Source organism: Thermobia domestica, chromosome 2 (genome assembly GCF_964235325.1).
Source record: "Thermobia domestica chromosome 2, izTheDome1.hap1.1, whole genome shotgun sequence".
NCBI lineage: Eukaryota > Metazoa > Arthropoda > Insecta > Zygentoma > Lepismatidae > Thermobia > Thermobia domestica.
The window spans coordinates 191,829,637-191,856,326 of NC_137455.1; the positions used below are offsets into that span (position 1 = coordinate 191,829,637).

A 26,690-nucleotide genomic window follows, 5' to 3' on the forward strand; every position below is an offset into this window, starting at 1 on the left:
CGTCAAAAAACAGTGACTCAGAAGATACCCCATGCATTGTTTGCAGTGAGCTGTGGTCGCGAAGTAAGCCTGGAGAAGAGTGGGTCAGGTGTCAAGTTTGCAAAGGATGGGCACACGAACAGTGTGAAGAGTTTCCCAGAAAGCAATATAAGTGTGTTACATGTAAGTAAAAAATGTGTATCTTCTTTTGTCAATCTCAAATTTCTTATGTCTCATTTCCTTGTTTTTTTTTTAAATTGAAAATCATTGTAAATTGAAATAAAGCATAATCCTGAAATGAAAACAATATATGTAAAATAAATAAAAAGAAACCTAAAAACAATTATTAAAAAGTCAATTATGACATGGTTAATCACCCCGTATAATATACTTAACAAATTATGTCCGAATACACTCCTGTTGATGCACATAAATCGGAAATACATTAAAACTAAATAGTGTCCGAAGCAGCCCCAGAATGTGAGGTGACTCCGGACATCGTTTATGTTTTTTTTACTATTGTTGTAACCATGTCTACTTTCTTTGCTGGCCATCAAATGATAAGTAAAGCCTTGACTAATATATATTATTTTTTCCATTATGGTATTATAATTATTACAAACATAAACTAAAAAAAACTTAAAATAATGTCCGAAGTCACCCCAATTTACGGTATATGTTTTTGTTTTACTTGCGATGTTTCAACTTTGATATTAGATCTTAGACCTTAATGTAACTCATTTTCCTACGTCATATCATGATGAATATTTTCACAATAACGATAGTCGGGCGGTAATATAGAATTCCATTGTTACTGCAGGGCCGGATCTTGAATCCTGCGAACTACGCGTTCGCAGGAAGCGCCAGGGGAACAGGGCGCCAAATTAGAAAAATGAATTTTATTTTAAATGCAAATATTTATTTAAAAAATGTTATGATGAAAAATTTTCCTCATATAGCTTCAAATAAATATTGTACAGACTGAGATACAGATAAAATACATCAAAAGGACAATAAAGTCGAATCTTCGTTTGGTTGGCTGTAAAACACCCCTTTACAAATGATGCCAATGCCACACTTACAAGAGATGCTAGTTTGAGGAAAATTTCCATGGCACAGGATTGATCTTTTAAAGAGGGAAAGGGATATTTTACGAATATGAGATAAAATGAATGTAAATTTAGCTTTCCAATAGATGTTGTATTAAGCATTATGACCGTAGAGCTAAAGACAGTGGTATTCTTTCCACAATCCCACCATATGCACAAAATACAAATATAACAGACTCCTCATTCCTTTTTCAACAGTTAAGGGTTGAGAAAGATCACCGTAAATGAAATGCACATTATCAAAGTTGAAGCAAGCATGGGCACCCAAAAGGGCACGAAAGGGCCAGGCCCCACCTGGCTTACGACAAGTATAATGTATATGTATAATTTCTTAAGATTTTCTTAATACAAATAAAAATACCAAAAGTAATATAGCAACGAGGGAGATGACCACCCTAAAAACATTTTTCGGACCCCCATGCAAGCAAGTAGGCTTTCTTGTCCATTCGTCCAGGGAGTAGAGAGAATACTAAGAAAAGACGGACGGTACAAATGGATTTTTTAAAAATCATTTCTGAGGGAAATTTTAATTTAAGTTCCTAATGACTCACAATCGCTGTCCAGTGCTTAATGCTCACTTTGTTAATATCTATTAGTCCATTTGTCATTCGTCAACATTTTCATTTCTATCCTAACTCGTTTCGTTTTTGTTTATATTTTTAATTTATAATGATGTGGGCTTTCACTTTTTAATAGTACTTTGTTTTTCATGTAATAATAATGACCAACGATATAAAACCAAGTGAGCATTTTATCGGAAAAGAAATCTACAAAACGTGAAAGAAGATAAGAGGCAACCGAAGGCTCTAAAAAGGTTCTTTCGAGTGCTGGACAAAATCATACAAATGTTGAGGTGGGGAGTTGTCAATATCAGTCACTGTTAACGAAGCATTTGCAGGTCGACATTCTTTGAAGCTGTAAATTTATTTTACCTGATTGCAGTAATTTAATTGTTGAATTAAAATGGAACGATGCGGTCATTTCGGTTACGGGTCTGAATTAAATTTCATGTATTTCAAAATTTGTTTCAATACAATTAGTTTTCACGCGGCATATAAGTATATAACTTGTAAGGATATAGTCGAAAGCGACGAAAGCTCATTTGGATGACAAATATTTTTTTCTGTATTCTCAGTTTCAATCACAGCAGCGTATACAGATGCTCGTTTTATTATGACAGATAAAATAATTATTAATCCATTCTCTGCTAATAAATTTAGATGGAGCGATATTTTAAATTAGTAATAATTCTAATGCAAAGTAGAGTTTTGATTATTAGTTACTTGTGTTCAGGGATGTACCGACATAGGTGCTACGGATGCGCACGAGACGAGTCGATACAGGATTTTCCAGACAAACTTCGAGTCGAGACACGGCTCTTTCAATAGAGAAATATACATTTTTCGAGTCGAGCCATCACTTTTACAGCGCATTTTCGAGACGAGACAGCCACAAATCTTGTATCGTGGGCATCCCTAATAGGTGCAGTTTTCCATTCAGAAAAATCTTCCAGGGGGGCACACTTAGTATTCAGAGGGCCACTGCTGGCACTCTTTTATTTATTATTATATTATAGACGTATTATTTTGATCTCCTCCCGGGGGGAGTGGCCCCCTAAAATGTGTGTGGACGAAACACTGAACAGGTAGTCTGAGAGTCTGGACCCCCCAATTAGCACAATTTCAGGGGGCAAATACACAAAATTATTTGCATTTTGTAGGCTATTTCGAAAAAATCTTCGGACCCCAAAGAAAAATCTTGGGTGCATCATTGCTTGTGTTTACATTTTGTTACTGCCTGATTTCGAACGTCTATGTTGGAAAGAAACATGAAAGAATTGAATTGTTCTCTAGGCATAAGGGGTCCTGAAAAGAATTTTTGAATTGAAAACCTGATTTTAAAGTTCTGCCACTGATCGGGGACAAATTACATATAAATTAAGACACACACTTTTGTCATTTTTTGTGTATTGAACTAGTTTAACTAAAATTAATAAAGAATTATTTGAAATCAAGTAGATCTCAAGAACGATTAAATGGACTAGCTTTGATGGCCATTGAAAATGACATTCTGAATGAAATTGATATGGATGCAATAATAAGAGATTTTGCCAAATTGAAAGCCAGGAAAGTGTCTTTATAACATGAACTTTACAGTAACGAAGAAAACGAGAAATTAAGCTAATTACCATATTTGTATCACTAGAAAACAATATTTAAATATGCTTTTAATGAAGTGTAAGAGCATATCTCTTTGTCAAAATCAAACCTGTGATAATGTTAGACTTGAAGCTCATTAGTTTTATTCTATTTCGACTTTTATGTTTCAACTGTATTTGTCAAAATACATCTTAGGTATACATTTTAGTTGTTTCCTGTGCTTATTTAATAAAAAAATATATAAATTATTAAAACTGGAACTTTGGTCATGATTCATCCACAGTTAATTAGGTTTAATTTTGCCATTTTCCTTTAATACTCACAGGAAGGCTGAATTATTATATATTGAAGAAATTTGTAATTGTAACAATTATCTGAAGAAATTTTGTTACAGTTACGAAATGTCTACAACCGACCCTGTTGCTGTTATATATATATATATATATATATATATATATATATATAGAGAGAGAGAGAGAGAGAGAGAGAGAAACTTTTGACTCAGAAAAAGTACAGTTGAACGTTAGATGCTACATGGGCTCCTGGACGGATTTCAAATGAATTTAGTATACGTATACATTACCATCTGAACAATTTACCCCTAAAAATGCTTTCGATCACTGAAATAAATTTCTATCTACGCCCCTGTAAAGCAGTAAGAATTTTAGGGACCGATCAGGGGGTAATGCCTCCTTGGAGCAACGACAGTTCACCAGAAATCGTACCTCTGATAGGTCCGGATGTGACACCAGTATTTGTGTGTTACCACTCTTCACTCTCAGTGTACTGAAACTTAAGTCAAAGAAACTGTTCTGAAATCTTCACCGGTTCTCTCCTCTGAAACCGCATGCAAATGGGGCCGACCTTGGTCATATACCACATCTAGATTATTACTATTTATGTCAGAAATACCGAAAAATATATATTCGACACAAATATAGGATGTTTTCGATTTTATTTTATTTATTTATTTATTTTTTGCCTGTCACCCTCTTACTCTGACCTCCATGCCAACCAAGGCTTAACTTGTACACCTTGTCTCAAAAAGGTTGAGCGCATTCTTTATTGCAGTTTCGAGGCAAAAATTTTCTAAGTCCAACTTCGGGTATCTTCGGGAAAAAGTAAACCAGGTTCGAACCTCGAAGCCAACCTTTGCAATCGGGAAAAATCTTGCAGATGTGTTTTTCTTCTTTTAAATATAATAAGACTTGTTACCAATTATATATAAAAAAGCAACATTGATTGAAATACTTAATGATACAATATTTCGAAACTGTATTAATGCCAGCACATGCTTGTTTGTCATTTTGCTCTCCATACTTAATGGAATATTTAGATACGTAAACGAATCTTTCCATTTGTAAAAGAATGGTGAAAGTTAAGACATAAAACATTATTCTCTCCTGAGTACTAAAATAAGAGTCAAAGTAGAACAAAAACAGCGTTTGCAGTGGATATGAATGTAATTATTATCTTAAATACCGTTATATATCGCTAGAAGTATTGTTCGTGGAGCGCTTGTGTTAGCTCAGTGGTACGCCGTTGGATTTCAAATCGTAAAGTCGAGGGTTCGCTTCCCATCTGAGTCAATGTTTTTTTTATGAAATTCTATTTTCCGCAATGCATGAAAAATTATATAAAATAATTACATTAAAATACGTCAGTTGTATATATATAACATACAATCATTGCAGAACAAAGTGATTATTATGTTTAAAATATAACAGGTGATCACAGTACGTTGGTATTCTATGATATATGTGAATGTTAAATACAAATTAAGAAAATAATATCATTGCAATGAATAAATTATGTAGTGTATTTATTTGGAGCTATTTGTCATCGGAAGTTACTTCTGAATTTTCTCATTACAGCAAGTGATTTACGCTTTCTGAAAGGTAAAGAGACCATTCAGGTATAAACATTAATTATTATACAAACTCCAATCTTCGTTACAGACACAAAACTCCCGATCCCCAAACTATGTAAACAGGAAATTTACGAACACGAAGTCATGTCTAAGAGACTTATTTATACTCGAGAAAGAAAGCAGAATATGATTTCTTTCCAAAGGATTTCAGTTCAATAATCTGCAAGGCTTTTGTATATGGATGTGGTCCCTTTCTCTCCGCCAATATATATAAAGTAAAAGCGATCGATATTAGTGTCGAATCCATAGTTCTCGTTGTTGCAGAAATTAATAATTACAACTCCGAAAGCGTTAAAATCCAAATTTAACTCTCATCGTAAAGATCCTTTGTGGTTAAGCGTATAGCGTACACGCTTTCGGTGTGGGAGACCCAGATTCGGCCCCCAGCGAGAGCTCATGTAGTTCTCGTTAATTAGTAGGTCTACGTCTCATATAGCCTCACTGCTGACGGGACGTTAAACTCAAAATCAATTCAATTGGTTCAAAACCCATTATTATGGCGGGCGATAAAGGATGAAAAATAAAATGTCTCAAGTGATTGAGATTAGTGTGAAATCCATAGTTTGAGTTCGTGACACTTACAAACACAATGTCATTTAATGCCACGTTTTGGTATGAGCGACTATGCCTCCTGGATTTTGAATTTACAGGAGCAACATCAAAAGCATTGCTCACACAGCTCTAAATGTTTTGATGTATGTATACGTGTATATTCCAGCGAAACTCCGGAATGTCTGGAGCAACTTTTACCTAACATGGGAGACATATTACTTTCAATCTAAGGAAAAAAATATTGTGGAATTCAGATACCTCAAGGGATTGAAGTTGGGAAGAGTGGCATGTAAAAATAGTGTAAAATGACTGATTGTAGAGTGTTATCCATTGTTTTCTCGGTCGTTGAGAGTAGTGAGGCACTCAATGGCATTATATCCAAATTCATCCCCATCTTTACAGGATGAGGGGCTTGGAGATATGATTAATAAAATGAAAACACATGAAAATTTTCATTCACAACATGAAAATTTTAGATGTCATGTTAGCAGTTATTACAGCAACATACTTCACACTACAACCTTTCCCTCACTCCTGTTGTTCGGCCATGTTGTTTTCAGGCGTTTACGTTTTTCTGAATATCTCAGCATTATTTGTTCTATCAAAATGAAAATTGCGGAATAAATCTCTATTTCAAATTTCCTTTAGAAATAAGAAGCTACTGAGTCATAATGTTATATGAATCACTTTTACTCTTCTAATAGAAACAAACCATTGACCCCCAAGCGTTACCGGACCAAATGTTCTTTGGACGAAATGTGCTTTGAACTAAACATCCCTGGACGAAATGTCCTTTGGACCAATTCTCCTTTGGACGAAATGTCCTTTGGACCAATTGTATTTTGGACGAAATGTCATTTGGACGAATTGTCCTTTGGACCAAATGTCTTTGGATTAAATGTCTCTGGACGAAATGTTCTTTGGACGAAATATCTTTGGACTAAAAGGGTGGCCACCGGGTGGGCCAGTGTGAGTCACGGTGAGTGGTGTTTCGCAGTAGGTCACGTCCTTTTGACCCACGATCCACTGATCCACTCACAAATCTTGACCCATTTCACCCACTTACCAACCGACCCACTGACCCACTCCATCTTTGATTTTAACATGTGTTGTTTCATTTAAAAGACGAAACATACATCCACATAATTTTTTCATCGATTGCGAAGGTTGGCTTAATATCATAATTGTAATGGTAATTTGTTCTTAAGGTGAGAAATTGATATGATTAAAAAGCCCATCTAGACGTGGGTACAAATTACCTTCCAAAGTTATTAGAAACGCTTTCTCACCCCGAAAACTATGAATTCGACAAATATTTAAGTAATTTTTGAGATTTTATTTTTAGCTCTCCCAGGCCATCATCCTGTGAAGATGGGGATGAATTTGGATGTAACCTCCATTTGGAGCATCACTATCCATCTTAACGACCGAGAAAATTATGGATAAAACACTAAGATCAGTCGTTTTACATTATTTTTACATGTCACACCTCCCAACTTCCATAACTTCATACTACTACAATATTTTCTTCTTTGATTGAAAGTAATATGTCCCCCAAGTTTGGTAAAGGTTGTCCCAGACATTCCAGAACTACACTCTCCTTATTAGATGTGCTGGGGGATCTTACTCTTACTGGAAGTTGAACTTAAACTTAAAGGTCATCAGAACTGCTCCCAATGAACTTGGCGACCACGAAAGATATGGGTTGTATACTAACATTGGTTATTTTCAATTATTTCTACATGTCAAATTTCACAAACTCCTTCATTGTGTTAATGAGGGCTTAACTTACATGGCATCTGAAGTTCCAATCTTTACCTAAGAGACCCCCAAAATTATAGATTCGACACTAATGTAGGTCTTTTTTTATAATTTTGATGTCAGTCCCTTTCATTCCTCCCAGGACAGCAAACGGATACTGCCACTGCTAGGACTAAATTTGGTCTTAAATGGCATTAAAATTTCTACCAATTAATTCAGCGAACAGTGCTGCATTTAGAAGCTCGGCGTCCCTACGCACTTTTGCTCTCGGCGCCCCCAATAACTACACATTTCTCCGTCCCTTGATCCCTAACTTACAAATAAAACTTAATTCGAATATGCTTAATTAGTGAATTTATTGCAGTTAAATACCACTCACTAGATGCTACAGCTACAATTACGTAACAAAAAATAAATAGGAAACATGTTCTGAATTATTTTCAGATTTCTTACGCTATCATTAAATATATTAGAATAGTAAAAGAGGACTGCTCATGAAATAGTATATTTGCTCTCGATTTTTTAAACTTTTTCATACGAAAAAAATTAAAATTTTAAACTTTGCGCTCTTCAAATATGTTACGGGCCTAGTTGGACTGGCACTAATGGGAAATGCGGCACTGAAAACTTACGCTTCGACTCTAATATTGGTTGATTTCGATATTTTTTGTCGCTATGTAACCACCCTGGGTGCTAATGGGAGCTTAATTGGACTTGAATTGAAAGTAGAACTGTTTACCTAAGCGACCACGAAACTATGGATTCGATACTAATATCGATCCTTTTCTAGCATTTTTGGTATATATCCCGACAGTACTCTTTTCCAGATTGTAAGAAATATGGTTAAAATTGCTCTAGACATATCAGAATTATGTTTCGACACATACATCCACTTTCATATATATAAATACAGAGTGAGCGAGCGAGAAAGTGAGAGAGAGCGACCAAAGGCATCACCACTTCCACATTGCAAAAGCATATATCAGGTATTGAATTGAAAATCTATGTAAAGACCTTCTGCTGTGGCATGCTTCATAAGGACAATTCCAGTCTGCTCACGTGACCTTTGGGGCTCATGAATTTCTTGCGAGCGTTCCGACTTTGGATTCTCTGTTTATACCCTCTTTTTATGCCTCGGATAATTTTTCAAGAATATCAATGACATGCTGTAATACGAATGTTCAGAAGTAACCCCTATATGACAAATAGCTGCAAATAAATACACTACATAATTTATTTATTGAGATGATATTATTTTCTTAATTTGTATTTAACATTCACATTTATCATAGAATACCAACGTACTGTGATCACCTGTTATATTTTAAACATAATAATCACTATGTTCTGCAATGATTATATGTTATATATATACAACTGACGTATTTTAATGTAATTATTTTATATAATTTTTCATGCATTGCGGAAAATAGAATTTCATAAAAAAACATTGACTCAGATGGGAAGCGAACCCTCGACCTTACGATTCGAAATCCAACGGCGTACCACTGAGCTAACACAAGCGCTCCACGAATAGTACTTCTAGCGATATATAACGGTATTTAAGATAATAATTACATTCATATCCACTGCAAACGCTGTTTTTGTTCTACTTTGACTCTTATTTTAGTACTCAGGAGAGAATAATGTTCTATGTGTTAACTTTCACCATTCTTTTACATATGGAAAGATTCGTTTACGTATCTAAATATTCCATTAAGTATGGAGAGCAAAATGACAAACAAGCATGTGCTGGCATTAATACAGTTTCGAAATATTGTATCATTAAGTATTTCAATCAATGTTGCTTTTTTATATATAATTGGTAACAAGTCTTATTATATTTAAAAGAAGAAAAACACATCTGCAAGATTTTTCCCGATTGCAAAGGTTGGCTTCGAGGTTCGAACCTGGTTTACTTTTTCCCGAAGATACCCGAAGTTGGACTTAGAAAATTTTTGCCTCGAAACAGCAATAAAGAATGCGCTCAAACTTTTTGAGACAAGGTGTACCTAAGCAACAACGACAGCGTCACTATTCATCTGCGACCACGAAAACTATGATTTCGATACTAATATTGTTCATATTTGACTACTTTTACATGTTCCTTCACCCCTTATTACGAATGACTTCAGTGTCTCGCCCCAGTGGAGCAATTTCAACAAACTTAAGTATAGCTATAAACCACCACCTGTAAAATAAATGTGCGGGTGAGATTTTTCGGAGAGAAATTCATTAGCTACTTTTCCAAAGTGGTGGCTTTATTCGCTTTCCATGCTAAAGATTGCCAAAGAGCTCAACTTTATTTGCACCACTGTGCTATGAATATAGATTTTAATGGCATTTACTTTACTGAATGCTCGCTTAGGTGTTGCTCCCGTCACAGGAAAAATGAGATACCGTACTGTTATAAATGAGTAGGGATATAAACAAATACGGAAAACTATTAGCAATGACACAACTCGAAATAAGTTTTTGCAATATCATGGGGCAGTATTTTATTCGAATGTGAAGGAAATCATTGCGTAAATTGTCCCTTCCCCTCCTTAGAAGTCTAAGCTACAATACGTATCTAATAATTTGGAATTAGAAATATATGCATCGAGTTTCATATCCTTAACTTTAAGGTGTCCTGAGTTAAGTAAATGAATAAACTTCCTGCTAACGAAAGTGTAAAGCTTTGGGCTTTAATAGTATCGGGTGTGTAATTGCTCATTTCAGCGACCCCGAAAGCTATTGAATAGACACTCATATCTTTCAATTAGGAATTTTTAATTTTCACCCCTCCCATTAAACCTCCATGCCGATAATGCTAAACTTTGATGTGAACGATATAGAGGGTATCATACATAATTCATGTACTCAAAAGCTATGGATTTAACATTAATATCGTTCATTTTCGATTATTTTTACATGTTCCTGTGTCTCCCATAATAGAACTAGAGGTGATACGGGTTTCGATTCCCGTCAGCAGTCGTGTGGTTCTGGTTCCACGTTAAGTCGTAGATGCACGTCTTGTATAGAGTAGTAGCTGAAAGACACGCTGAACTCTTTATCACCTCACCTTTTGAGATATTCTACGTTTGCATAATTTCTAAACCACTTTTCTTTCTTTCAATCTCTTCCTTCCTCTTAGGACACGCATAGGTTCAAACCGAAACATTCTTCACGGTTGGAGGACGCAAGGCTACTGTACCTACCCTTATTGGACTAGGTAGTGAGTTGCGCAGTTTGAGTAGCACGCACGAACAAACCACGCTTACATTTATTATATATAAATAATTAAATCTCACATTAGGACTTACTCTGCACGTCAAACTTTTAACATATGCGACTTTTTAAATTCTGTTCTTCTTCTTCTTCTTCTTCTGCTTTATTATTATTATTATTATTATTATTATTATTATTATTATTATTATTATTATTATTATTATTATTATTATTATTATTATTATTGCAATAGCTATATGAAGCAATTATCTCGGCAAACTTGGTTAATACACACCATTCTACAATCGGTAGTTGTAGAAATCAGGCTTTTCCAACAGAAGTTGTTAGCTCAATCGGTAGAGCGCTGAGCCATGGATTCAAGGGTTGCGAGTTCGAGTCTAGTCTAAGTCAAAAAATTTTTTCCTGATATAATTCTTGAAATGGAAATGTTTCTCTCTTCACCTTTATCTCATAATTCTGAATAGAGATGTTTGGATGTGAAAGAAAAAGTATACTAGAATATAAGAAAAGAAAGGTAAATTACATGATACCCTTTGCAATTTTTAACTATATTTTCACCTATCTAGGACGTCTCTAAAAAGTTCAGACTTCTAGACCTCCTTTTCGCTCTCTTATGTGTCCTTTAACTAATTTCTACAGTTACTTAGTGAATCACATATGCATATATTACAGATGACGTATCTCTTTCTCTTCTCTCTACATCATGTCTGGAGATGAATGTTTTGACAATAGGTTACAAACACGATTTTAAAAAAATAATACGATCTGCGATATCAGTGATACATATTGTGGTGTTTAACTTAACATATAAAACAATAAATAGAAAAACTGAGAATACGAATCTTTTCGTGCACTGATGCTTCAATAACAGTGAACTGATGCTTCAAATCTGTGTCTTTACTCCCTTCACCTATGTTAATTCCCTAGTCAAAATAAAAACTCTTCAAAATTAATCACAAATTCTTATACAACCATCCCTTCCTTGGAGTACTGCGCGGTCACATACCCGTCACTGCGATGTAAAGGCACTTATGGCGACGAGGATACATAACATACTGGTCCCAGGCCGCTTCTTTCCTTCCCCAACCCTTTCCTCGGATAGTGACCGCCACAGGGCGTCATCCCCATATGTGACGTTCTAACTTGGTCATAGATGCTGACAGCCCAGAAGTCCAATTCCTAATCCTAATCTTCCATGTGGGTTCTTGGGTAATCTAAATTTGGGTAGAATAACCAATGTAACGGACACCTTTTATTTACGGATAAATAATAATGTTCCACCGATGTCTGTTATTTAAAAATTTTAATGTATTATTATTATTATTATTATTTATCCTTTCTTTACAAGACTATAGTTGTTGGAAATATCTCCAACGTAATGCATTTTTCTTTTTAGAACAAAGATATAGACCCTTATATGAATACAAAGTTTAATTCACAATTATTGATGAGGTCTAGAATATTGTTAGGGTATAGTGGGGGAAAATATCACAAAGGTGAAAAAATACATAAACTAATACGTCTCAACGAGCTGGACAAAATGACACGTCAGATGGTAAATCTTTTACACATAATATTGAAAGAAATGGACAAAACCAAGACTTTTACGTTTTTATTTTAAAAAGTATGTAACTCGTAGCTAATAAAAACAGGCTCAAAAGACATGCCACCTATTTTGGTGAAACTGATACTACGAGTAAAACATATCCCTCAAGTCTCAAGCATGGGCGGAGATATGGGGGACTTGGGGGGCATTGCCCCCGAACTTTTTGGAAAAAATAAAAATGCCATCTATAAAATGGCCAATACCAAGACCTCCGAGACAGACCAAAAGGTCTGCCCCCACTGCCACTCCAGCAGACAATTCCTAGCTCCGCCTATGCTCTCAAGTCTTTCATTATGACACTAATATTATCTTTCAACTCGTTAATTTATCTTTATCAATAAATTTGTTTCCACAAATCTACTCACCTAATAAGGCAAACAAATTAGGTTTAAACTTTCTAATGGCAATAAATAAATAAAAACAAAAATCCAGGTTATTCAGGTCTACAGCACTGACAACGTCGAAGACCGAAGTAGTGCCTTGCCCTTGCTGAAGAAACTGGAAACTATTGTTTTTAATGGACATATTTTAAGGCACAATTTGTCCCATTTGCTACTGTGTTTAATGTTTTTAGTGATTTAAATAATAATGAGGATATTATAATGAAATTTGAATAGTTCTTTGTAAAGGAGATACCATGTACTTATAGTGCCCGGATAGAGTCTACACAATATAGGTACCATATTTCGAGAATTTCTGGTCAGCATGTTCTTCATAGCTGTCTAAATTCCTTAGATAATATTTGATTTCACTGAGAAGATAGGTCGCAGTTTAACTATCTGTAAACTCAACTTTTCAGATAGTTAAAAAACACGTCGAATCTGTTGACCGTGGAGGCTGAGGTCGCTTCGAAGCAATTAGCTATATAATCGAAAACCCATCAACTCAACCGTCTATCATAGTGTGTCACTCTATCTTACTGACAATATCCAGAGAAAATTCCTCATCGATCAACTGATTCACAAAAAGAATGAAAGAGTGTAACGTAAGCAGCTGTGGAGATGTTACCTCATGCAGTGATGAGGACGTGCAATATACTACCATTGTCACTTTCATCTGACTACACCCATACTGCAGCTACACCATTTGTTTTTCTTTTCTTACATTAAGGGAAGTCTAATTTAAATTTCATTACGATATTTTTTGAAGTAGCGGGTGGGAGTAAGGCACATCCTTACACTGCAGTGGATATTGCGTGTGCGGGTGAAGTATGTACTTTTGTTATGATTGTACTCGTATTTTGCTAAATTTAATTTAGCTATACTAATTAGAAAACTAAAAGAAATTTGTTGTCATATATACATTATATGTCTTTTATACACTTTTTATATTTTCAGTAAATTTTAAATATATAGTATTTAACTGATGTGAGTTTAATTTGCTACCAGTTTCTGGTATATATTGTACATCTAAGTCATTTGGGTTATCTATTCAATGGAACATGTACGTAATAAACAGTCTCGGCACCTTGATAGGATTTACTGGTGGTCTTATATTAGTACAAACTTTTTCAAGACTTCGTGTTTCTTATGTCATGCAAATAGATATTTTGGAATAAATAATCTTGGGGTACTTCCGCAATGTATTGGTATACCCATCGTTTTGATTAACCACGAGGGAAAGACAGGCCAAAGTAACGATGAAAAATATCGGATTGGTGCGATGGAAATGTCTGATTTTACATTTGGTGGGAAAACATCCTCGCTAACGAAACTAATCGATAGACTGCTGTCATGTGTACGACGTCACGAACTCTGTACGTGTAAAACAAGCTGACGTTCCCAGTCAGTCAAGAGGCTGTGTTTGTTGTTCATGTAAAACTGCACCATGGAAAACACACTATTATTATTGGCTTCCCCTTACGAGTTCCTTTTGGGACACTTTGCTCATCTATCCACGAGAAAAAGTTCATAGTGCGTTTGGGCCAGAAGTAGTTCAATGAACACCATCAGCCAGTAACATACTGAAAATTTAGTCCAGCGTCATTTACCAACAACGTGTTCTAAGAAGTTCATAGGGACCTCGTGGAAGTGGATCCTAAGAAAAGGATTCATGTTATTGCAGACGAAATTAAGTACCTAAACACTACATTACCGTTCGGCAGGTTCGCGCAATTGGTACAAGACAGGCTTAAGGCTGCTACACCTGTTGACACCGATGAACAAGGATAGCCGTCTGAAGATCTAAAGTTCTCTTACAGTTAGTGCACGTTAGTGCACTCAACTGACGTCTTTCCCATTGATTATGAGCTCTTTCGGCATCTCGATCACTTTTTAAAGGGAAAGACCTCCGTTGATGACCGGGTGGTGCAAAGTGCAGTTGAAGACTTTCTGTTTATTTGAAGTTCCCTTTCCATATCCGAGGCTATATGAGGCCTGAATGTACTGATTAAGATAGAATTAAAGGACCATTATCATGGAATCTAAAAGTTTGGTGAGGAATGACAAACGTGTGTGACAGTAGCCGGAAACAACTTTGCGTAACTAGGGACTGAGGTTTTCAAATTTTGGTCTTTGAAAGTGACACGCGTCCTCTGGATATTTCAATCGCAAGAATCCAATATTTCCCTCTAACTCAGCATGTTTTTAATTTTTCTTACTGACAGAAACAAGCAATTAACATCCATATTTTTTAAAAGTAAATTAGCATTAGCTTTTAAATATTTAACTACCTATGATATCTTAACTTGCTTAAAAGAGGAATTAATAGCACGAAAGAGGTACACACTTTTAAACTGCGGACAATCCTTTCCTTCTTAATTAATACTGTATGCAATAAATAATCCGTTTTCAGAGCCAAGATGGGCTAAATATCCGAGATTTACATGAAAATATCATGTTTCTGAGTTGAACATTAAGAACGCTGACGCTCCTTAATCTTACATGTTATGATTTCTTCCGTATTGACATCTTATATTTCTGTAAGTACGTACGCACCACTGAGATACAGAACGATGAGGGCGAAGTTAGTGAAGTTATGCAAACTCGTTAGCGAAATTAGCATCATATTAGTCAAAATCTTAATACGATGCTATAAACGACTCTGCATAAGGTTTACAAAACTCTAGCATAGGGTTTACACTATGTTTTGCAAAAATCGGAGTTTTGATATAAAATTCTCTTGAAAATACCGTATTTATAAACGGTGATGATCCACTCTCCAAATTACAGGGTATATGAGTCACAGCGGGTCAGACCTCAAGTCATTTGACAGGTAATAGTTAAAGCTAATAAACGTACAGAAAGTGTTGGAATTCTTATAATCTCACGTAAGGTAATGCGCCATAAGATGTGTAAACTCCCAGCAATTTCGATAAAGGCGCTAATGTTGCGGAGGCCCGTGAAGAAATTTGTCCCGTTCATGGTCAAAAAACGTTATGAAAAGCGACAGCCAAAAATAGTTCAGCCGTTTCCCACTAAAAATTTCGATGTTTAAGATGCTCCTCGCAGTGGACAACCAATCAATTCAAAAATGAACGATATTCCGACAAGAGACGAGCTAGACCGTCATGTAAGCAGCCAGGACATCGCCAATGATCGGAATAACCATCGCCAAATAGTACTAAAACATTTGAAAAAAGCTGGCTACAGAAAAGAAGCTATATTTTGGATGCTACATGACCTGATTGAGAAACATTTACTCGAACAAATTTCCACTGAAACGTAAAAAATGAACCATTTCTCAAGCAGTTAATCAAGAGTGACGGAAAGTATATAACCTACGACAACAATGTGCAAAAAAAAAAATCGTGGTCGAAACGAGAGGACAGTCTGTGACAAAGCTACAATAACGTACAGAAAAGTTATGATGTGCATTTGGTGGGATTGGAAGAGCATCGTGCATGAACGATAGACTCAGACCTGTATTGTTAACAATTAGCGCGAGTACATCTAGCAATTTAAAAGAAACGCCTGGAACTGGTCAACAAAAAGGGTGTCGTATGCCAGACTGACAACGCTATACAACATACATATTTAACGACCTGTCAGAAATTCAGAGAACTTGGCTGGCAGTTTTGATGCGTCCACCATATAGCCGGAACCTAGCACCGTCACAGTTTTTGTTAGATCTCTGCAGAACTCCCTGACTAGTGTTAAATTAGTTTGAAAAGAGTCTGTGAAAATCAAATACCATAATTTTTAAACCAGAAACCACAAAAATTCTGCAGTGCCAATCGAAAAAATGACGCATTATGTAGTTTCAAAATGGCATTTCTAAAGGATCAATACTATTTAGGTAACCTGATAATAATTTGGAATATTGTATCAAAATCCAACATCTATTTAAAATTAAATTTTCTTGGAACATAGTTCTTAAACTTGGGACGGGGAGTCATCCTTTCATTATTCACAGGTTTTAACCCCAAGCTCTAAGGACCATCGTAATCCCTTAAAAACTGTGCAATACATTGTGACGGAATCGAATTTTTTTTGTAGATTATCCCACAAAGTTGCCTTGTATGCACATGTCTATACACTTCCAACATGAAGTTCATTTTACCATTTTTGACTCCTTTATTTTGTGCGTATAGTACCCGCAAAGAATAAGTTTATTTGTGGATGTTGAAGTAAGGTACATACCAAATTTGCCTAAAATCGAGTAAGTTTTATAGGAGTTGGCGTCGGACGAACAAACACAAAAATGTCAATCGAGTCGAATGACATAAAAGCTTGGCTAACGGTGAAAAACTTAAACGAAATCTCAGAGTTTTACGTCCTACGGTTATGCCGGATAAGCTAAAGGAGACGTTGATGATGAGAAATGAATGCAATGGTGGGCTGCTACTTAGTTATATGGTGAAGCACTCGTCTTTGGTGCGAAAGAGCCAAGTTTTATCCCTGGTGGAAACTCATGTAATTTGGATTACATGTTAACCTGTAGGTCATAAACAGCCTCGATACTGAAAAGGAACGTTGAACTCCAAACTAATTAATCAATTACATAAAGAGTAAAAGCAGTTTCAGCAGTTTATGTGAAATGTTGAGGCTCAGCGAACAGAAATTACCGTATGAAAAAGTGCTGAAAATTGATTGAATTGTTTGAAATGTGGGTATGAAGAAGAATGAAAAATTAGGCTTAATAATCTATTATAACCATAGGTTTTAATAACTATCTCTTTAAAGTTCTTATTTATAACTGACCCTACCAGATCGGCTGGGCTTATTCTTAGCGTAGGCTTATTCTTAAAACTATAAAGGTAACTAAGAAAGTTCTGTCGCTTTTGTGGAGGTCTGTGTTCCATTGGCCCTCACACCGTAAGTTGAATCCGAATGGAGATAAGGCGAAGGGCAGTTGTTTGTGTGGACAGTTCAGTTACACCTTGAACTTGCGAAAGGACAGAGTGAATATGAGACCTCCACAGAGTGTCAACAAAAGCGTGTATGCTGTACGACTTCAAACTAGGTTCAAACGCCGCTGCAGCGAGGCGGAAGATATTGCAGGCCTTTGGTGAGGGTGTCGTGACTACGCGGACAGTGCAGCGTTAACAAATTTAAGGACGGTGACGAAACACTCGAAGACGCACCACGGGGTGGGAGACAAACACATGTACAAAATTAAGATCTTGAGGCAGCAATGGAGGCGAACAGTGGCCAAACATGTGAGGAACTGGAACTACAATTCAGTGTGAGTGGAGAAACCATTCGACAGTATCTCCATCAACTTGGGAAGTACTACAAGTGGGATCGGTGGGTCTCACATAATTTGACTGCGGACCAAAAGGCAACGCGAGCAGACACCCGCGTTTCTTTGTTGTCTCATCTGAGAAAGGAGCCATTTTTGGATAGGGTGTTGACATGTGATAAGACGTGGGTCCTGTACAAAACTCCAGGGCACCGTCATCATTAGTTAGCATCCCATGTACCGGTTGCAAAACAGCCGAAACCAGCACTGCACCAGAAGAAAGTTCTCCTGTGTATTTGGTGGACTGCTCGCAGCATCGTGCATCGGGGACTGCTACCAGCTGGTCACAGCATCAATGCAACTGTGTACTGTCAGCAGTTGAGAAGTTTTCAAGAAAAACTCAAAACTCTCGAGCCAGCAATTCTGAATGGCAAAGAGGTCCTGTTACAGGACAACGCTAAGCCCCACGTGGCTAGGATGAAGCAGGACACCATTCTACCCTTTGGATGTCAAACTCTATTGCATCCACCATACTCCTCGAGCATTTCATCGTCCGATTATTACCTGTTTCATTCCTTGGATAATCACCGTAGAGGACACCAGTTCAAATCCCTAGTAGAGGTGCAAAATTCACTTGATACCTTCTTCGCTTCACGACCCACCAAGTTCTACCGCGATGGAACCAATGGCCTTTCAGAACGTTGGCAGAAGGTCGTCCATGCTGATGGGGACTATGTTTGATCTTCCAGGTACTTCTTAGTTGATATATAGATGTTCGAAAGTGGTGGGTAAAAAGTGACAGAACTTTCTTGATTACCTTTATAGAATACTTAATTTACATTCTTTTTTCATTCGTTACATCTGAACTAAATATGGGGAAAAAATAGAGAGAAAGAGAACTCGTAGCGCAACAGCTCTTAAAGGGCCTAAGCCTACCAGCTGTCTTATGGCACTCAGACCTTTGGGATGATGTGTAGTCAATACATTGGCTCCCCGTCGGTCTTTCTAGACAGGAGTTCGATATTCATTCTTTCAAATAGCTTCTCGATTGTCCTCATGACACTGGGTTGGCTCTGGCATCTCAACAACATCTAGTGAATATTAACAGTCATCTCTCTTTCCTATGACCAGATCTGACATTGCTTGACTTCGCTTATCTCACTACAGAAGCGGTATTCTAATGAGACTAGACTGTCGGCTTCTATCTACTACAGTTTCTACATTACCATGTTAATTTTATTAATTATCTGATCATCCTTTCATCACAATTCATACAAAAATAACATATGTACTTGACTCACCATTTACCTGTAATATCCGTCTAAAATCTTATATAAACTACATTTTGTTATCCTGACAAGTGTATCTCACAAGATATATATTCTATTACTAATCATTGCATCGCTATTAACGACTGTTAATCAAAATTCTGCAAATGTTATCATATATATTATGCAGCCTCAACAGAATAGATCTTCTATTACATACTGAGAATGAATATAAACAGCATTAATTTACCTTAACAGTTTTCAAACGTCATATGTTGATCAAAGAGAAACGTAATGGAAAAATTCGTATTTTCACATAGTACTCAGAATATTCCAGTTCTGACTATAGTATTCCACGGTTCCACCAGATGAATACTGTGATGATATAATTATGCATAATCTATGCTTGGTTTCCTCCCGTTTTCCCACACACAAAGTCCTTCTCAGTTTTCATCCGTAATGTTTCTAGTGTAAAATTGCCGTAACAGCTACAGTCAGAACTTCGTTACTAAGTATGCAAAACCAAATAAAAAGAAAACAAAGAAAAGAAAAACAAACACTCTACCCGGGTAATCCACTGTACAGTATAAGTGGTTCCAGATTTGATTGCTGACGGGGTACATGCGGTCCGTATTCCATGGCGCTGAGGCCTGCCCATCTTGTTTCTCTATTTCAGTTCGTAATTACTAGTTTACCATATAGGTCTACCTTTTTAAACTACAGGAAAAAGGAACTGGTCATCCTACCCTTGTCTAACTGGCTTAGTGTTTCCACCCGTAGACTAGAACGTGTCTGGGCAGGACACTCAGAAAACACAAATATAGCTGAGAGAACTGTGATCATCATATTGATTTCTATTATCATTATATCTAACTTTTCAAAAAAAAAAAAAAAAAATTCTTAAATGAAGCAGCTGCAGAACTGGATTAAATATTGAGTCATATCACGGAAAATTGTATCATGGAATGTGTTCTGTATCTAATCCGGGACCATGCGCATCAAACACGAGATCTTTAACCGTCCACAAAGTCGGCAGCACAAGCTTTAAGTATAATACCTTAAAAAGAATCAACTTATGAAAACATTGACAAAGTAATATGGCGTATACAGCCGAGCTGCCTACAGTTTCATGACTAGAACGCTCATCTTATGTCCAAGTGTTCGCAGGTACAAAGTGCTGTTGAAAGTACAACGTCCTATTTAGGACGCAAACAACTTTGAAACTAGCTACTGCTCTTATGATTCCATTATTACACAAGGACGCAGAAAAAAAAAAGTCTGACAAATATAGGCCAATACCTGTTTCTGTATACAAGGCATGAAATCGTCTCAGCTAATCAGCAGTAAAGGTCGGTGTCACGTGGAGCATGCCAGCCACTAAATTTTTCCACCTCCTGTAAAAGACACACGTGTACCTCTCTACCATTTGCTGTTGGCTATGAATCTGGTGGAGACGAGTACTATCTCTTTTGCCTCAACACAAAAAATTCCCCATAAACAATAATCTTTATGTTATACTTTAATTATTCATCTTCTATTCGTGACTAGACAAAGACGTTAATGTGAGATTGTAACATGTCAAAATATAGGAATTCATTCCTTCTCCTATCCTCCCAATCTATTGCTGCAGAAATCATTTCCTGTCTTTTTTTATGATCTAGCATCATGTTCATTCATTGAAGAGAGAAGGTGCACACCCAGACATTTTTGTTGGGTGGTTCTGATTTTTTTTTTTTTTTTTTTAACGGGATAGGGTTCAATACTAAAAGACACTACGTCCATGTAATATTGAACAATTGTTCTTCTACACCCTAAAAAAATGTAATTTTTAATTGCTGTCACTCATATTTCCAGAAATAATGATAGAACTAAATTGTATTTATATAAAAAGATCAAGGACAGATAAAATGTATTATCAAATCTGTAAACTAGATCTATCAATTATCTCCTAATACAAGGAAGGAAGGAAGTGAACAAATGTCTGTCGAGTTACGAAGTTTTCCCCACTCCCATCTGGTGCATCATTGGAAGAGAATTAAACAACTATATATATATATATATATATATATATATATATATATATATATATATATATATATATATATATATATATATATATATATATATATATAGATAGATAGATAGATATATAGATAGATAGATAGATAGATACAGATATAGATATATATAGGCAACTCAACCGTGTTTCGAGATAATGTAAAAGTGTATTTTGTATAAATCATAATTGCCGTCGAAACGTTCACCCAGAAACCTCATATGAGTTTTTAAAAACACGCAAAGACAATTTGATAAAAATTTAAAATCAAAAACCTTGTATTTAAGTTTAAAATGTGATATTCGGTACCCATTTGCTCCGCGAAAAATCATTATAACAAATTGAAAAAAAAAAATCTTGCTAGCAGCTAGCACAGAAATATAAATTTAGTTTTTTGCTTATTTTTTCCAAAGAAAATGTACGTATATTCCTTGATATTTTATGTGGCTGAAATCATCAGTTCCCGTCGTAAGTTATTTCTGGTTCTCTAAACTAGAGTTATCTATCTCTTAATTGGAGGAGCTCCCTAATTACCTTATGGTAGTGGGTTAATAATAGGAAATTCCCTAACCTGATTAGTGTGGACCATGAGATGAATAATTTCTCGTACCATTTAGAAAACGAAACGAGAAACACAAATTCTTGTCTCGTATTAGAGGCGAGATGAGTTATTTCTCGAGTCTTGTGATCAACAATACTTCATCCAAGTCTTAGACCTCAAACATTGGTTTAGCATTATATGATTCTATGGAATTAAAAATTGGGAAAGTGATTGATTATACGACCATAATCAACGTTTAAGATAGGAAGTTATTACACAATACACTTCAATAATAAATGTGGTTTAAATGTTGTTATATCACACTTTTCATGGGCCTCCCGTGATGCGGAAGAATTCTGATAACTTTTAGATAAAATTAAGAAAAAAAAATCAGGACATAACTCTTGTTCATAAATTTACAAAACCAAAATGAAATCAAATCTTTAAGTTCAACGTCCCACAACAATGTCCGTTAGGCTAAGGGAGACGATGATTAAAGCAAGTGAATGATGATGAAAGAATTGGTGGAATGAGAATGTAGGAAAAACGGACGCACTCCGATAACATTCACGGACACGATGTTGTCCACCACAAACTTACTTGGCCGGAGATCGAACCAAGTACCGGACGTTTACAACACGAGACGAGAGAAATTTCTCTCAAGTTTTCGGGGTCAACACTAGTCCACTCAGATCTTAAATCTTAAACACTGTCTTACTGTTATGTGATTCGCAATATAAAAACTACAAATTGAACAAAGTGATTGTACGAACGTAAGAAAAAGCAAGTTTCAAGTCACGCTAGTTAATATATTCCAATAATAAATAGAAATATAGTTTAGATGTTGTTATACCACACTCTTTGTGGAATTTTTCGTGACGCAGAAGGATTCTAAAGAATAAAATCTGTGTATAAATTTTGTACATAAGTTTACAAAAGAGAGGAGAAAAATGTGGAGACAAAATGCGAAAAACTCTTGAGAATAGAGACGAGACGAGAAAAACTTATGTCTCGTCTCATGGACAACACTCAGCTTGAACGGACATCGAGCACGGGACATGTAGATATTACATGTGCGCAAAAAAAAAAAAAAAAAAAAATCTTAACCCTCCAAAATAGTACCAACAACATTCAATGTTCAGGCTCTTTATACAGCCTATTTACTAAGTTCCTAGGAAAATTTTTACATAATCCAGGGGTGCCCACAAACGGGGGCTATGACGCAAACTGCGTCATTGAAATATTGGAGGGGGGTAAAAATCTATATAAATATGTTTGAGAGGGTGAAAAAATTAATCAAAAAGATTTTTGTTTCATGGAAGAACACCTATGGATAGACAATTGAGGGGGGTGCGTCATGGACATGAGGGGGGTGGCCACCATTGCATAATCAAGTTCATTATGCGATTATTATTGTTGTTAGAAATAACTTCAGTGCCGCACAATACAATATAAAATATCTTAGTAACAGGAAATATGTTTCAGTTTAGACTATTTGGAGTCTAATATCCTCTAGAAGAAAGGTCTCCCGCAACAAATGTGATAATCAATGCTTTTTGATTATGATGGGCAACACCGTATCTGCAGATTTTCTATAATAAATATTCTATTATAATTAACTTGTGTGTGGTATCTGTGTTTGTTAGCATATGAGGGACAATTATGGGACACTAAGCCCCACAAAGGAGAACTGGTACCTATTAAAGTTATTACTATAATTATTCACAAAGATACGAAAACTTACCCCTATAAATTATGCTGTTAATATTATTATGAAGTAGATCTGAAAGGAGATATAATTTTCTGATAAATTCACTAAAATAAAATAATTAGACTGAGCCACGTGGTTATAATTTATGCTACTTTCAACCTATGGGTCACAACCATTCAGTGGCATACACAAATGTAATAAAAGAGCGGGTTCAAACACTCAAGTTCACATCGATTTAGAACATATGTGATTGTTTAACCGGGTGATTAAAACCTAGTAACTTCCATTTGCGTCAGTAATGTCATTTCACATTTTGTTTGGGGGGAGGTGGAGGGAGTAGATGCTCTACCGACATAAGAGTTCGACGTTCTTATTACTGTATTAGTATACAAACGATTAAAAAAGATTTGGGCTTCTCAAATTCAGGGGGTTAATGCCCCATGCCCTCCCCAAATGATGCCCTTACTTTGCTTACGCCACTGTGAACCCCTATAAGTGTTAATGAAGTGTCTGGTGGATCGCGGAATCTGTTACGTTCGGCTTAATTCTTTTTTTTTTTTTTTTTTTTTCATTTTAAACGAATAGTCTGAAATTTCGAATGGAGAATAATGTAACCCAGTGGTTCTCAACCTTTTTTGTATGATGACACACTTTACAGAACGTCCAGGACATCGTGACACACTTGTTTCATATTTTTATTATAAATAGTAATATTAATAATAATAATAATAATAATAATAATAATAAATATCTATTATAACACTGAAAGCTACTAGCTTTTATAATGACTTTATATAGCACTGAACATTATTGTAACCGTTGGAGGTGTTGACTAGCAGGCCGGTAGCAAGCCCAAAAATTTAGGGGGGCCCGATCCAACCATATTATAGTTAATTTTCAAGCCTACCGCGAAACTTTTATAGGGGCCAGCCAAAATTTAGGGGGAGCCCGGCCCCCTAGACCCCCCGCGGATACGGGCCTATTGACTAGTACAATCAGTTTCCATTTTTAACTAAGTATTATTAAATTCTTCATGATTTTTAAATTCTAAACTTTCGCGACACACCTTAGGGGACTGCGTGACACACCAGGTTTCGCGACACGTTGGTTGAGAGTCATTGGTGTAACCTATTTCTTCACTTTATATCTCTAGATTGTAGTGAAAACCAACTAAAGAAATATGCTTGCCGCACTTTCAGACTTAGCCTATGACAAGCTAATCCCCATTACATGACACAATATATGGAATGAAAAAGAAAAAAAAACGAAGGCTCAAGATTACATTTCTTTCGTGAACACTAAAAAAATATATTTGATTTTAAATTTCATGATCTGGTTCATTAGCTTACTTTTTAGAATAATGAGCTTTTTGTTTTTGCAGATATTTGGCCCAGAGGCTTCAAAATGTTGAGAAACAATGCCTTAGTCTAAAATAGACAGATAGCGAAAGCCATAATATCTTAAAGAACATATCAGGAAACGAGAGGACCTCAAGAAAAAACAGGAACACACAGCTCATACTAGCTCATAATGGTTTGCGATTGAACCAACTATCTTTCGCATCAGAAATGAATGCTCTATCACTGAGCCACTTTGTCTTATAGACTCATCGCAACTTATATTTTACAATGTTTGTTAGTATGGGTGTAACCATTTTAATATCCCTTCAATAAATACAACACATTTCAGTCAGCACCGGAGGGAAGTGTTGATAAGAACAAGCCTTATAATTTCATGTTGAATTATTATAGTAGAAAGCTTTACAAAGTCATGTTGAAATACATATGTATAAATAGTAGAGAGGAGTGAGTTTGGTTTGTGTTCGTAATAATGAAATCCAGGAGAGTGACCCGGAAGGAAATATCCCCAGAGATTCAAAAGTCTTCCAGAAGATTATATTATTTTACTCTGTTATATATTACATCAATATAAGTCAAGTATGTCCTCACCTCTTGTGTAACTGTGTTAAAACATCTAATTTCATGAACAAGACTTTCATAATACGTAAATTTTATAGGCGTAACTAGAGGGGATCAATCCTCCTAGAACACTGTTGGACCACAGGTGGGCCCATAACCCTGTAGCGAGGTGTCTTAGTTCGATAATGATGAACCTACAGGTTAATGTGGGATCCGAATCCTATGCCCGTCATCTGACATCAAACCCGGGTCTCCCACTCTAAAGGAAAATACACTAGCCATCAACTAAGGAGATGATCACTGGAAAAAAATGTGTTTCTTAGGATAATATATTTATGAGGGCAAGACTGAAGTCTAATCTTTTTTAAAAAATATATATGTATTGCAATTGTGAACTAGTAATTAAATCTAATTAACCTAAATAAAGGGGTAATAAGGAAAACACATGCCTACCTTCTCGTATGTGAATGCCCTTGCCCTTTGTTTTGATGTCTTCATCGTTGTGATGGTGATGATGATGATGATTAGGCTTATTCCCAAGAATTTGATCAATGCTGTATACTCGCGTGGCCCTTGACACTTCCACCGGAGATGGTGCCTCGGCCAAGTCGGTAGGCGACCGATCCATCATTGTCCCAATACGTAGCTGGTACTCGACTACTACAACTTGAACAGTCTGAAAACTCCACTGAACTGTGGTCGACTAGGCTTCCCCTAGACACCGAACACAATTAACCCCTCTTTCTCCACACACACACACTCTCACTCAGCCAGTCACTTCTAAACCCCCGCGCGCCGTAACCGGCAATCTTCTCAATACTCAATAGCAGAACATTCACTTAGAAACGAGCCGAGCGTGCCCCTCTCTCACACTCTCTCTCCCCAGCAGTCAGACACGCGATCCAATGCTTCATAAACCTTCCCCCTTGCCCCGCCAGAAGAATATCTGCTTTCCCCCAACCAAGGTTCGTGTTACATTGTAGCTAGCCAATAAGAAGTGAGAACAGATCGCGCGAAGAGTTTTCCCCAGAATCACGTTGGATGGTCTCATGGTTGGCTGCGCTGTTAATATAATGGGTGTTGACAAAGCCGATCCCCGTTGAACTGATTTGATTGGTTGGAGGAAGACTCTTCTTGCATGTTACTCCAAGAGGGGAGGTGGAAGACAAAGGGGATATGATATTAGCTCTTTGGGGAATACGAGAAATCCGATTTCCTAACTGTGTAAAACACACTAACATTTTAA

General features: G+C 36.2%; 1 protein-coding gene across 1 annotated transcript in view; it reads right to left on the bottom strand.

Moving 5' to 3' along the window:
* Positions 1-26,385, bottom strand: part of LOC145678329 (uncharacterized) — an 82,158-nt gene extending 55,773 nt beyond the window's left edge. Inside the window, exon 1 of the mRNA XM_081748349.1 lies at positions 25,898-26,385. Within this exon, the coding sequence (XP_081604475.1) occupies positions 25,898-26,075 (178 nt within the window). The 5' untranslated portion in view covers positions 26,076-26,385. The remainder of the gene's footprint in view (positions 1-25,897) is intronic.
* Positions 26,386-26,690: the final 305 nt, after the last annotated feature.